At 41.7% G+C, this 15,601-nt stretch overlaps 1 protein-coding gene across 1 annotated transcript in view; it reads left to right on the top strand.

Annotated features, from left to right (window-relative positions):
* The first annotated feature begins 6,895 nt into the window (after positions 1 to 6,895).
* insrb (insulin receptor b) overlaps positions 6,896 to 15,601 on the top strand; it is a 112,637-nt gene continuing 103,931 nt past the window's right edge. The window contains exon 1 of the mRNA XM_061238109.1: positions 6,896 to 8,185. Coding sequence (XP_061094093.1) covers positions 8,107 to 8,185 — 79 coding nt within the window. The 5' untranslated portion in view covers positions 6,896 to 8,106. The remainder of the gene's footprint in view (positions 8,186 to 15,601) is intronic.

A 15,601-nucleotide genomic window follows, 5' to 3' on the forward strand; every position in this document is an offset into this window, starting at 1 on the left:
GTCAGCTCTTCACGTTAACATTTAGCAACGTCATCCGATAATTATGCAAAAACTCATGTCACTTTGGAAATCGTTTTAGGAACAGCCAGAAAAAATAGCAGTTACGACCCTAAAATATGCATACTTATACCAAAATTGACGATTGTTTTACTTGAATCAGTATGGAACACAAATCAAAAGCTGTACACTCAGTGAGTTTTGACCAGTCTGGCCATTCTCCTCTGACGTCTCTCATTAACGAGATATTTTTGCAGGCAGAACTGCTGCTCACTGGAGTGTTTTTTGTTTTGCGCACCATTCTCTGAAAACTCTAGAGACTGTTGTGCGTGAAAATCCCAGGAGATCAGCAGTTTCTGAGATATTCAAACCACCCTGTCTGGCACCCTACAATGATTGCACAGTCAAAGTCACTTAGATCATATTTCTTCCCCGTTCTGACATTCGGTCTGAAAAACAGCTGAACCTCTTGACCACGTCTCCATGCTTTTATGCATTTAGTTGCTGCCACACGCTTGGCTGATTAAATATTTGCATTAACAAGCCTGTGTGCAGGTGTAATAGAGTGATGTTACACTATTTATGAGCACTTTTACTGGGTTTTTCGGGTGGTATTGTTATATGCTACCCTGTTAGTTACGCCAACAAAGGGTTAACGTTCTGATGTCAATTTCTGATCGTTCCTTTGCAAAAGTTAACGGTACGAGGAGGTGGAGAAATAAAGTGCCTTTGAAGGGGATTCAGCGCGTCGATCTCGTCGTTATCCAAAACAGACACAACGCAGATTAGACCCCGCTACACAGGTCTACCTAATGAAGAGCTGAGTGAGGGTAGGATGAAGCTGAAAAACCCAAAAAATATGCGTGTGGGCCTTTAACGTGTATTCCAAACCCCTGCTGGTGCCACTTTGACCCAACGCGGGCCTCAGCTGCAAAGAAAATCGGTCGAGAGGGGGAGTCATATGAGGCGAAGAGGAGGTCCTACACCCATCCACCACCCCCCCCACCCCACCCCTCCGCTCCCTGACACAGATAAAGCAGCACACCTGATGCCAGCACCAGTAACTGACACTGATAAACATCAGAGCGCAGCTACCAGCCAGGGAGGTAGCAGATGGGGCCCCCACCCGCCCTACCCCCACGGCTGCAGCTGTACGGATGGGTGGAAGGTTCCAGAGCGGTGGAAGGGGTGTTGGGGTTTGGGTGGAGGGAAGGTGCGGTGTGGGGAGAGTACACGTCTCTGACATCACAACGTCTCGCAGGGGCATCGACCCCCTTGGAAAACATTTAAACACAAAGACGTAAATGTAACCTGCCCTCTCATTTTTCCAGCTGTTATAGATGTGTTGAGCAGCAATGAACAAAGCAATTGTGTGTGGTGTGTGCGTTCTGTTGTGTGGGGTACGGAGTGCAGTTGCTGTGTGTGTGTGTGTGTGTGTGTGTGTGTGTGTGCATATGTGTGTGTGTGAGAGAGAGAATTCTGTTGTGTGGTGTAAGGAGACTGCCTCTCAGTGCAGTTGCTGTGTGCATGTGTGTGTGTGTGTGTGTGTGTGTGTGTGAGAGAGAGAGAATTATGTTGTGTGGTGTAAGGAGATTGCCTCTCAGTGCAGTTGCTGTGTGTGTGTGTATGTGTGTGCATGCATATGTGTGTGTGTGTGAGAGAGATCATTCTGTTGTGTGGTGTAAGGAGACTGCCTCTCAGTGCAGTTGCACTGTGTGTGTGTGTGTGTGTGTGTGTGTGTGTGTGAGAGAGATCATTCTGTTGTGTGGTGTAAGGAGACTGCCTCTCAGTGCAGTTGCTGTGTGCAATATTCACTGATCTGCAGGGCTTCAAGGGCCATGTTTTTCAATGCAGCATTCTTTTTAACCCAGGGGCTCCAACCAATATAGTGTCTTATCACGTCTGTGTCTGTGGCATCACGGATGAGGCTCTCCTGGGTGTAGAAAGAAAAAAAACATTTATCTCATTCTGAAATATGTTTTTGTCTGGTTCAAAGAGCATTGGCTGAAATAAGGTTATGCAGGCTTGCTAACTTCTGTCTGGTTCCAACTGCAGGCCGAGACAGAGAGATACTGTATCTGAATCGCCTCCAGCCTCAACATCACCCCTGTGCCCTTGCGAAGCTTGTTGTGTATCCAGACAAAGCTTAACTTTAGCACATTTAGCACAGCTAAGCCTGTATGCTGTCAATGTTAGCTACTGTACGTGGAGGTATCACATCGATGAGAGAAACAGAATTCACATTCAGACTGCTCTCTCCTTGCAATCCCCAGCCAGACAGACACTCTGTCTGACAGGAAGCAAAGGCTAAGTTCCTTCACCCAAATACTAGTTCCACTTAAACATATTATCTCATTTTTAAGAACTGCCAAAAAAAAAATATATGCAGGCAAGAGAAAAACTCAACAAAAACCCTACTTTTCAAGCCTGCGTGAGTTGAAGTTCATAAGCAACACCAAGAGACTGATTTGAGCTCTTTAACGGTGATGAGACTTGCATATGCCCACATAAAACACACATGAGGACAAAAGGAATTGTTTTGAACAATAGCAAATTAATGTCCTTGTGCAAATGGAATATACTGAAAACATATTGAAATTAAATATTTAATAAATATATTGAAACGCTTAAAATTATATGGATAAATATCCAAATTGTATATACACAGTGGGGAGCAAAAATGTAGGCACCCCTGGTTTAAATGTTGAAAGCAAACCTCAACTCTAAATGCTGCAGAGGTAAACATGAGACTTTTCTTGCAAATTTTGAAGCAAGACTGCTTTTTATTTTCATTTTTTACTGTTTATAAATTATATAAAAAAGAAAAGAGGCCTGTAATCTTGCTTTAAAATGTGAACAAGAAATGTGTCCTGTTTAACTTTGTGCCACTGAGAGGTATATATAAAATCTATGAGATGTGTCTATAATCATATTCCCTAAGAAAAATGCCGTGTTTATAGTGCAGTATGTTCCATCACTATTTGGGCTTGGTCTCACAGTGCCGATTTTTCCCGGGAGAAAAGCTGCAATGCAGGCCTCGCGTTTTTTAAAGGCGGTTTAGACGCAGGGAAACTTTCGCCGGATTTCACCCATTTCTGTCCCTCTGGTGGCAAAATGGGTTGGAAAATGAGCGACGGTCGGCCCCGCGATGGAGCAGGGTCAGGTGACAGCGGGAGAGGGGTCAGAGACTGGATCTGAGAGAGCGTTTCTTCTCCCTGCGATCCTTGGAGTCGCCTCTTGGCAGTTTTACGGCAGCAGGCTGCTTGCTCAATCTTCCCAGCAACCCCCATTCACCCCCCCGTCCTCCCCCCCCCGCCTCCGACCCCATCCACCTCCTCTACAGCACATCTGCTTCAGACTGGGGTCTGCAGTAGGCACCAGGGTGTGGAGTATTCCAAAGAAAAAGTTTTGGGGGGGGGGGGGGGGGGGGGTGGAGACCATGGTGTGTGTCTGAGAGAGATAACAAGAGAAAAACAGAGACAAACAAAAAAACAAAATGTAATATTTATAAGGCAATACAGGTTTCAGACAAACCTACCCACCTCTCTTCCCTCTCCCGACTCTGTTAAGATTCATGGTGTTTGAGACAATAAATGATGATGCATTTTTTTTTTTTCAGTCAGCTTTGCTTACAGTTTGCTCGCCGTTTAAGCCCTAGCTCATTTCTTTTTATACCTTTAACATTTGAAATGAAGCGACCCTCGCCTCCTTCCCTTCCCCGACTCTCCCCTCCGCGGTTCCAACGTTTTCTAGTGACATCTGTTGCCGGGAAGAGGTACCACAGAAGTGGTTGCAGACCGTCAGACTGTCCAGTAACCACGACAACCCTGGCCAAACGCTGCACGGACCCGCTTGATCTTCTTTGATCAGCAGGACCGGCTAAAACCACCCAGAACAGGCCTGGGTCGGATCACGAGGACGTTCTGCGTTTCAGCGTTATCGAACGCGGCGACGGATTCTGGTGCAAACTCGGTGCACACACAGCGCTGTGGACCCAGTCCCCGCCCCTCATTTTAAACTCACCCTTCATCTTAAACCTCAGAACACATAGCTACACGCTTACCATGTTACTCTGCAATATGTGCTTAGAAAGCTTTTCATAAAAAAAATATCTTGTGGAATGGGCAGATGGGTTCCCCCAATTCTCCAGCACCTTTGGTCCTCCTCACACCCATCCCTGCACTTACGTATAACTTACAGTAAGGCATCCTGCCGTGGTGTAATGGGGCCACTTCATGGTTAACACCTCTCTCCATCCCTCTCTGATACCGTGCCGTCAGAACCCAGACAGAACCCAGAGGACGAAGGGCGGGTTCCGCATGAGATAAAGACAGGCATGTAAAAACAGGGCCTTCACATGGGGACTAGAGACCCCGTTTAAAAAGACAACCCGGCAGGGTGGAAACCTGTACGAGGCAGCTTTATTATGTTGTGTGTCGCATGTCGCACCGATGTCCATCAAAGCTGCAAAAAGGTTAGCGACAACAAACTTGCTAAGCACTGCAAGACGTCGTGTTTGCCGATTGGGCAGGGAGGACTCAGCATCATCATCAATGGACGGTATTGAATGGTTTCATAAGTGTGCAATAATGGTGACCTGAGCATGAATGCTTGGGGAGTGGGTGTGTGCGAGTGTGTATGTGTGTTGGCTTGTGTGTATGTGTGTTAGCGTGTGTGTCGGGGAAAGGGGGGGCGGGGGGGGGGGTGTTGGCTGAGGGAGGAGAGGGGGGGGGGGGGGTTGTAAAACTCTTACCCACACCACACCCATTGGTTTTTTACAGTTACCAAAGGAAGTGTCTTGAGGATGTCTCGTGTTTTATGGCTGTGAGGCGTGTGAACATTCACTTAGATCCTGTCACAAAGAAGCATTCAGCATGATATGAATAATTTGGAGGAACACGACAGGAGCCTTAAAATTGGAGAAGAAGAAGAAGAAAAAAAAACCATTTCAGAAACATGATGAGTCCTTTGAAAAATATTGCTGCATCGGGGGGGGAAAAATTTCAAATAATCTGTTTTGCTCATTTTGCATTATACTTTTAACAATGTTATTTTTCATATCTTATCATATAACTTGCAGTAAACAGCAGTCTGTGTAACATACATTTTAAGTACTTCCTATACACATAATGTCTGTCTTTTTAAGCAGTGCCCAATATTTTACTTGATAAAACAAATATGATATTTAACATAGTTTTCAGAGTAGTCTACAAGTATAGAAGTATAACGTGGGACTGGTTGCTTATAGACTTATCCAAACATCCAAGGGAATTAGGGCTATAAGATACTGATGTGTATCTATGCAACACACTTTGCTAAGACGTGTATAACTGTTTAAAAATGCAGAAACTATTTCAGAGAAAAAACCACATTGTGGTTTGTGCTGTTAATTGGAGTCACACTTGAACCACTACTGCAAAACTACAGATTTTGTGGAACTGGAACAAACATATGCAGACTGTAGAATATTTTTGTGGATACAACAGTAGAAGCAATATGATCAAAAAGCATATATTGACCATACAATGCCCTCCAAATGTATTTATTTTGAGAAATATGAACAAATAAATATATAAAATAAACAATACAAATTTACCTAAACAAGATCAATTTCTCAGAGCAATGTTTTTGATATAAAATAATATGATTCCCCCCTATACAATATAGCTCACTGCCTCTATTGTTCCATCTTTGCTTCATTTTTTATCAAGGGTATGAATCATTTTGTTTTATTTTTAAAATGTTACACTCCACCACACTCCATTATAATGTTTACAGTTCGTGCTAATTTTGTTTTAGTTCAAACAATGTAATAGCCTGACATAACATTCTAATATGCCTACATTTTAATGCAGGGCTTGCAAGCCAAATCAAACAAAAATATTACTATTCGCAGACAAAACCGTTCATCTCATTTTTGGCTCCCTCGTTGCCATCCATCTATGTAATCTCAAATACGTTATACTTACATTTTTAAAATGTCACATTAGAAGAATACAATCACATCTGTGCTAGTATCCGAAACTAGTTTGTAAATGCCAGACAACATTGATAAGCATTTTATTCCTTTTCCTCCATTCCATCTTCTGTGGGGAGAGTTCAAAATTATTATTTTCATTTATTACATCATTAATATTGGGAGACATCATTTAAATTATCGTTAGTATTCCAAACATGTACAATTATATCTGTATACCAGTATATTAGGCTATTCGAAGAAAACTTCAGGTGAACTTTCTGTCAAATAATTTCTTGGACGTGAAAGCCATCGACTGTTTAAGAATTAGCCTCGTTGAAAGGACAGATTTAGGCCTAGGCTACTCAAAATTCTGGTCTTAAATGCATATTTGTATTACGCGTGTCTCCGTGATTGAACAACAATTTTTGTTAAATAATTAGGCTCCATGATTTCTATTTTTATACCTCATGTTCTGACATAATTCAAAAGGTTATTGCTAACAATGCCTAACCGAAGAAATCATGGATTAGGCGATCTTCTGTCCACGCAACCATGTTGTCGCCGTGGATAGCTAACGGGTGCCGTGAACAGTTCGTCAATTGGAACAAACAACTGTAGCTAGGCCATACCGTCCAGGAGACTAGCCTACTGTGTTCAAAGTCGTTGTAGGCTTAAACCAAACAGCTGGGAAATAATATTTTTTGATATTAGCGGATATAAAGTGTGTGGATCACTCTTGATTGAACTTCGGCTGAAATTTAGGACTAAATGTGACACTAGTGCGTCGTTGTCTGTGTTTTATAGGCTGCAGACATTCTATTTCTCTCCTATCCACGTATTTCCATCGACTCCACTGGATCCACTCCGCATTTTACATTACGCCCTCCATACACCCCAGCTGACTGGCAATACTTGTTTACTGGTGGAGAGAGACAGAAAGAGACGGAAAGGGGGGAACCTGAGCGAGGTACCGCAGGCGGGGGGAGATAAGTTTTTTCGCTTTTAGCGGATTCTCGTGCTGTTGAGCTTGTTTACCTTGCTGTCCTGTTTCTTGCAGTCGAAATAATAATTTAATTTACCACCAATCGGGAAACCTCGTTGGGTAAAGATTAGCCTGCAAGCTTTCTAATCCGAAAGAAATAGCCAGGGGATACGGCGTGGAGTTTTCACACTTCGAAGCCTTGTGGTGGAAGCAGCGGCTTTTATTTGTTTTGTTTAAAGTGTCTCGCGTTTCCTTTCTTGGCTGTTTTTTTCTTCTTCCACAAATCACTTTGGAACAGTAGCGAAAGAGTTCAAAGGAAGGTTGATACGCCGAAAAGGAAAGGCAATCAGCACGATTTTTTTCAAAGCGATTCTTGAGGAGTTCCTGGGATGTGTTTATTTTTCTACTGGACGTTTTAACAAAACGATCTTCCTGTAATACAGGAAAGAAGTGGAATACTTGGCAGTGTATAAAACGCAGCGACCTGTGGAATAAAACGTGCAAGCCTGTTGGATAGCTGAAGCGCTATCTTCGTCTAAGGTCGACAGAAGTTCGAAGAACCCTGATTTATAACTAGAAGAACCAATATTTCAAAATTCGCAGTTGTCTGCAAGAAATTAACGAACATCGTTCTCTATCGATAATAGGCCTATATACCCTGATTGTTGAGCGAAAAACAATTATTATTACTACAAGAATCTTCAAATCGGTTACTAACTAATCAGGGTATAAGCAGTTATTACCCCTTCGGGTACCTCCTCGCTAGCCAGCGGTGTGGGATTTCTTTTTCTCGACTCAAGAAGGATTTTGTCAAACTTTTAACAGATGAAAGTGGAGGACAATCCTATCTAAGAGCATTGAAGATGAAACTTTTTAGTCGCTTAAATGTTGCTAGAACCCAAGATCACATTATTTAGTAGTGAATATTGCAGGGCGGAACAATAATAAATATTTAATCGGACATTGTAAATTTTGAAACACAACCACGTTGGACCCCCGGCCCCTTTTTTGGGGGGGCCGACTGATGTTGTATTTTTTCTGACTGGATATTATTTGAATGAATTAGATTCATAGATTAGTCCAAATACATTGGAATCGAATTTTTGGTTGCTATTTATAAGCTCCCTCCACGTTTTTGGATATATCTAGCAACATTACTGGAGTCAGAATGCGGCTGAAGACCTCGGCGGTTGTTTTGGTCACTTTTATCTTCGCTGTATGCAATTGCGGGCAAACAAATGGAGAAAGTAAGTACCCAAGCTTTATTTGCTGTACAGGTTATTTAGGTTTGTACAAAATGGCCGAAAACAAGTTTTAGTATTCGAGTAATAGGTATTTCTGTTCACAGTTTATCTTTTTAAAAAGTTGCCGAAATTAAATTGTAGCGTGCAAGACGACTTTTCATTTCGTCTATTGCATCAGCACGTTATGCATTTTGGCTATATTATTTATTTATTCTACGTAGCTGTATAACATGGACAATTATTCTCATTAGTTAATTATAAGACCCCCCTTCCGCCCCCTCAAAAGGGGAAAAAATAGGCCTGGTGCACATACGTCAGCCCGAAGGCCAGATTAGCTCTCGTTACTGGTGTAGGGTGGTCTATTGCAGCGAAACTAAACTGGAAGTTGCGGGATTCGTGTGTAGCCTACGTTTTAGGCCTCTTCTGACGTTGGACTGGGAATGTAAACAAATTAAAGAAGATTCCGATATCCCATTACCTCGTGTGTTATTTCGTGATGTTAACGAAGACGAGTTTTTCATAAATGCAGATGTATGCATTTGCGTCCATAAAATTAAAATATTTTTGTTTTTGGTAAAAAATAAATAAAAATAGAATAAGGAGGAAAATCGTGGACACGTTTGGCATGTTAGCTACATTGTATGCTAAACTATATGGCTAGCACAATATTCAGTAACGTAAGTTTAATATTTGCTTCGGTTGCCTTTCATTTGCAAACCCTTGACACGTGATTTTCTAAAAATGAATTATGCTAACAATCGGGAGAAATTTCATAAATTGCAAACCAATCTTTTCCGTTGAGTTGTGAGGCTAAATGTTGGCTAATCGCACGCCTTGCGCATGCCCTTTCGCAGATGTAGTGCTACACTAGGCTATTATTATTATGCAATGGGATTTTATATTGAGCATAGCTATATCATGGCCACCTGTTCTGACGTTAATCTCTTGATTGTAGCAAAGGTAGCCATGTTACTCCCCGATAACCAGCGACAGTTTGCTGCCATGTCGTATACGATACGTACACCCGTGCTTAAGCTGACGGTGGTGTAGAATTCTCGACATAATTATCATATAAGTATTACGATTATAGTTAATCATGTTAAAATTACATTGAAACGATCGTAGGAAACATATGATTTTTCAACAGTTATGTTTTATGCATTTCTGCAAACGTGGCTAGACTACGAAATTATCAATAACATTCACAAGAACAAAATTGGATACCATTAATCGATGTTCCAAAGAAGTCGCCTGGTAACCTAAATTATGAGCGAACGTTAGCCTGCTGGAACATTCGACTGGAAATTGAAATGTAAATGGTTTGGAATTGGTTAATATTCTTGCCATCGTTCCCAAAACATTACAGTTGTATCAGCCGTGACTAGACTAGATTTAACATAGCTTTAGCATTAAGGTCACGTAGGCTACAATCTTTAGTTATTTTTGTGGCTTGCATATGTTAAAAGTCCATGTGTGTACACGCATATAGATGTGCTGTTTCATTTGACTGTTATTGAATGGGTTACACAAGCCTGCCTGTTTCTCATGCGCAGGGTTGCAAAATATTGTAAGCTGATGGTAAACCACGAGACAAATTATTTTGTGTATTAATGTAGCCTAGCCCTTGTACGACGGAGTCATGGAATCTACATTTAATATTTTGCATGCTAATTAAATCACACAGCAAGGACTCTTCCCTTCCTGGATTTTGGGCTCATGTCTTACAGCTTTATAATCGGCAAAGTAATCCTCCCTAAAACTATTTCGGATATTGAATTAATACTCATTCTGTATCCATAAAGCCGCAATGCATTTTCACCGAGTTGAGATGAGTGTTCTGTATGTTTACATGTTGTCCCCAGCGGAGACTTACCTTTGTGGGGCCCATGTTTTTGTTTTAATTTTGGATCCACCATGTCATTGCTCGTTCGGCAATTGCATTTCTGTGATTGTATTCAAAAAGACTGCCACCTTAACTCATCACCTTAATGTGTTTAATTCTGAAGGCATCATTATTTTATAGGGATGAGGTGGATTGCGGTGCATCAACCAAATTATTTCTGACTTTAAAACTACTTTTCTACCCACCTGTAATGTAATATTTCTTAGAACCGAGGCTATCTGTCTGTTGCTTTACTTTAAATACGTAGTATATGTCACATTTGCTTTAATCTCCGTCCATGCTATTGTATTCATTCAAAACACGGCACAGATAGTGAGGATGTTCTTTGCAACTCCCACATTAGTTATTCAAAACATTCAAAGTAAGTGGAGATGAGTATAGCAGTAGTGGAATGTTTGGTTTTGGATTTTATGGTATGTGTGTCTTGACGCATGATTCATTTTCGAAAAACTTTTCATTACTGTCCTGGACATAATCGTTGCACTGCACATTGTGGTTTTTTCACACGTTACAAATAGCGATTGTGGTTTTGTAATAAATTATGCCTTAAGTGAGCTAATATTGGTTTAAATAAACTGGACGCGGTATTTTGTATTCCATTAAAGTGTACAGTACACTAGATTTCTTGTATGACTTGTAATTCTTATTAATTTGTAACCCCACATTTGTGAACATTATCATAAATATAGAGGAGATTATGAAATACCACGACACTCAAACACATGGGCGGGTTGGTTTGCTTTGAAAACAAATCTTTAGATGGATAGACATTATAACTGAACATTTTTGGATTTGTGTCAAAAATATAGGGCGGAAATGGCCAAAATAAGCATGTTGTTCTCAAGGATCTGTACTATGTTGCACACACATACGGCTGTTTATTTCAGGAAATTATTTTCTTGGTAGGCACTGCTTGCTCTGAAATCTCTTAGTAAAACCCAGCAACATTCATAACCTGTGGCATCAGCCTTTGCTGTCTTTGTATATTGACTTGCTAGATGGAACAGTAAATCCACCAAACAGGTTTTCCAATTTCCAGATATGAATTTTCAGATATCACAGTTGTTTTCTTTTTTTTTTTTTAAACGTAATGTTTAGTGTTGTCTACTCTTGTACTTTTCCAGATGACTAACTTCATATGTTATATGCTCGCAAGAACTTGTAAACAATTTATATCATCCTTAAAACCTGAAACCTTACCATGCCCGAATATAATCTTTTATGATTTTTGAACTGTAGCTTTTGCTGCATTTTAAAAGCACTGCAGGCTATTCCTGAACAACTACTTTGAAGAGAAATATAATGGAAAAAGTTTCATTGGTTAAAAAAAAAACAAAAAACCCCCAATTCCATTTACTATGGTTTCATTTGAGCAGGCTTGAGCTGTAGCCTGCTGTCTCTTTCCTAACATGACAAAAGAGACGACATTACCCTTAAAGATAATCTTTACTTCTGTTACAGGATGTTAGACATCACTTGTGTTTATAAAAGGAGTACCAAATTATCTTCGTCAGGGTTCTGATCACGCCATACATCTTAAATAAACTTCCCTGTTCTCTAATCAAATTATTGTAATGAAAACATTCCTCAAAATATTAGGAAGTTGGTTAACATGTAGCCTGTTAGTCATGTAAATGTTTTGAATTTAACAGTGCAAGTATTTTATTGATACCACCGTCATACAGAAAGTTGATTGGGGCCAAAAATCTAAAAAATTAAACCTTCCAGAAAAATTAACAAAACTTTTCTGTATTTGTCTGCTTGGTTCAAAAAGAACTACTCCTGTTTTAAATCATGCATTGATTACAACACGGGAAGAAAAAAGGTCGGTACTTGGAAGTGTAAATATTATTGGAATGAGTCAGCAGAACACAGCAATATTAGTTAAGCTGTCTAGAGTGAGATGGGAGTTGTGGTGTAATGCTATGAAAATGATTACTGAAAGTTTTTTTTTTTTTTTTTTTTCTAACCGTATTACCTAGAGATTACAGCGGGTGGCAAGTCTCAGGAATTTGTTGGGTCTCGAGGGCTATTTATACAGCAATCTGGTCCTGGAGTTACGCATCACACCTGCGATAGGTCTGCCATTCACCTGATTCGCAAGGATAAATATTGTGTTGTTACAAAGAGACCGGGGGAAGGAATAAAGCAAATGCACATCGTCAGCTTGTCTGAGAGGAAACTGTTGCCTACGTGCAAGATCATAACAGTTTTGGGATGCTGACACCTCAATTAGAGAAAAGCGTCGCTAAGTGTTCGCTCGTCTTTCTGCCTCCTGATGGACGTGTGGCCTAGCGTTAGCCTAGCGTTAGCCTAACTCCGCCCTTTTCCAAGGCATCAGACTGGCTCTCGCTTTAGCCACTCGATTCACTAATTTTCTTATTTTCCCTTCTCTTTTTATTGTGTCGTCTGATTTTATTATTTTTTTCCTTCAAGGTTTACCCGTTCATTTTCTGTATCTGTACGGCCTTCAAAGTGGGGGCTCGGGGGGGAAACCAGCGCACTACACGGGGCCTTGGGACACCAACCTCTTCTGCTTTAATACAGAGTGCAGATAAAACCATGATTGGGCTTAATATCAAGTGTCTGTAATTACAAAATTATGGGCTTATACGGGGGTTTTGCATAAGATTCATGCCTTGTATTTCTGTTGGTTTTTCTTTTCAGGAATGGATTTTCAAAGAAAATTCTGGCGCAGGGTAATTCAGTCGCAAAACTTAATGACCTGGTTTTCGTCTCAAATTTTTATTATGAGGCATTTTATATTGACACATTGCGTTTTTGATTCTTGCTTTAGCGTAGTATACCTTTCTATGCTCTATCCTCCTGGCCCTTCCACTGTTCTTCTCCCTCTCATAATCCTGTAATTATCTATTGTTCAAAAGGGAAGCCTTGTACAGTTGCCAGAATTAATATCCAAATGGGTCACCAGCAGTAATTATGTCAACAAATTGACACATTAGAGGACCTCTAAATGTATTACCACACAAACAGGGTTGGGAGCTGATTTTGAGGTAGGAGGCCTTATTTTCTTTGGCCATAGTTGCTTCTTTTTACATGTCAGTTTGGATAAAGCCCATTTCTGTTACCTTCTGTTGCTTTGCAAAAAGAATTGCGCTCAAGGTGCAATAAAAAAAATAAAAAAAATAAAACCGTAAATTAAACAGCCGTTAATTCAACATCTGTGCCCTTAAATAATAAAATGATATCACTGTTGGTGTGCTTTGGGTTATGTTCAAGAGAGGAACATTTTAGGCCTGTTCCTCTCAGGCCTAAGCAGCATACGTAGCCTACCACAAACCGAGGGTCAACGGCTGGAATGACGGCCGTTTGATTTCTGCCCGAATCCAGCCAGTACGGCCGAAACAATGTTTTCACGGGCCGTGGTTGAACTCGGCGAGTCTTTATCTATTTTTCATCGTTGTTGCCGCTCTTTTTCGGCCGCGTTGTGCTCGTTGATCACTGAGCGCGCGTGGGGGGGGGGTCAGGCCTTCCGGCTCCGCTTGGAGTACGTCGCGAGCCGGCGTAAATCTTTAAAACGTACGGGCCGAAACGAGCCGTTATTGACATGTCATCGGTTTCTCCTGACGGATCCTTGAAATGTCAGGAATAATTAGTCACCTGAGGGCGAGGCCTACCTACCTCTCGCTGCGTGGCCCGCGATAACGTCACAAAGGACAAAAGGGAGCCGGAGATAATGGAGCTCCATAAAAACCGGCGGATCTCGGGCCGTCCGATTAGACGAAAACAAGTTGTGCAACTGTGCGGCCCGGCCCGGCCCGCCAGCCCCCTTCTCGTTCCTCTCTCTCCCTCTCTCTCCCTCGCGCTCGCGCGCCCGGGCGCTGTAGGAAACGGCGAAAATATTTCGGGGGCCTCCGAAAGGCCTCTGGGTCTGAGCGGACGCGCGCAGTAACCGCTCCGCTCCCTGTGCCCGGCCTGCTGCAGTTCTGCTCTCGCAGTAACGCGGCGAATTACCGCCGCGGCCACTTGTGCGCGGTTACATCTGGACTGTGTGTGTGTGTGTGTGTGTGTGTGTGTGTGTGATGGAACGGGAATGGCTGGGTTCTATTTTTAATGGAAGAATGGGTGGGAACATTCATGGGTGTCTCTGGGGAAGGCGTTCCATATTAGAACTACAGTGTGTGTGTGTGTGTGTAGTGTTGTTGCTCTGCAGTGTGTAGCGGTATTTAGCGTTTTCCCCCCAATGCTGTTGGTTGGAATGTGTTTGAAGTGGCCCACCCTGTAGGTGCTCTGGCAGTTGGCGGGAGGGAGAGGGGATGCGGGGGGCGGGGGGGCGGAGAGGGTTTGGGGGGGATGGGGGCGGCTCTGTGTCTAGCTGCACAGCTCCTAACTGACCTCCCCTCTCTCAGGTCGTGTATCTCTAAATTTGCTGTTTGGCATGTGAACACCATGTCCTCGCTGGCTGTCAGGGGAGGCCCGTTTTCAGTTGCTAGTCAAGGTTCTTAACCAGTATGGGTGGTCTTTGCATATTCAAAGTTCACTGCAAGAGTACATTGAGAGAAGAAGAAGAAGGAAAAAAAACTAAAACGACTGCTACTTGTGTCAATGAAACATTTTGATATTTTTTGGTTTAAACTGTATTTTGTGTAGTGCAGTGTAGTGTAGTGCCCATGATGGCATTTTGTATGTGGTAAAATATCATTATGAATGTGTAATTTTGAAGTGAATGGAGAAACAAAGCGGTGACTTGTAGTTTTGAGGTCTTCACATGAACTAGGCTAATGGGGCTGGTTTTTAGTCTCTCGTGCTGGCCTTCCCTGGTCATCGTTGAGAAAATGGGTGGTTCCGCACATGATAATGTGAAACCATATGAATATACATATATTTCTATAAATTTTTTTCATTCATTTCGTCCCTGAATGTAAGAATCACAACGTCTGTGTTACATCCTGATCCTAATGTCTGGCAGTTATGAGGTCTTTGAAATCCGGATTTCACGGCTGGTTAACCTGAACAGCAACATGGAAAGGTGGTTGGCAATCTACGAAAATCGTTTTATTGGATTTTCTGAACAGGAGCAGGAGAATGAGATGGTTATTGGGACAGCGGTGCAAGCTTTTAACTGCAGTGCATGTGTGTGTTTGTCGTCATTGGTCTTCTATCCCAGAAGCCATGTAGTAGGCTACAGTAAGTGAATGTTGCTTGGGCACTAGCTGTATTCTTAATAAAAACATTTCTTCCTAAATTCAAAGTCAGTTAATGGTTTTCAGTTATTAATGACTATTGCATCGACATTACGATGTTCAGTTAAGAAGAACATTCTAATTCGTGATCTTACACCGGGCCGCTTTTCAGCGAACATTGTAACACATCTTACGGAATGGGAATTTCCTTAACCTTAACACTCTCATGCAAATATAACGGTCATTCCTGGCAGTTGAAAGCGACGTAGTTCTGGAACATGGGCTTCGAATTTTTTTTTTGGGGGGGAAATTAAAAAAAATTAAAAAAAACATTCCGAAGGACCCACTCTTCAAAGGGTAAAAGGGTTTATG

The sequence above is a fragment of the Conger conger genome, chromosome 4, assembly GCF_963514075.1.
Source record: "Conger conger chromosome 4, fConCon1.1, whole genome shotgun sequence".
NCBI classification, from domain to species: domain Eukaryota; kingdom Metazoa; phylum Chordata; class Actinopteri; order Anguilliformes; family Congridae; genus Conger; species Conger conger.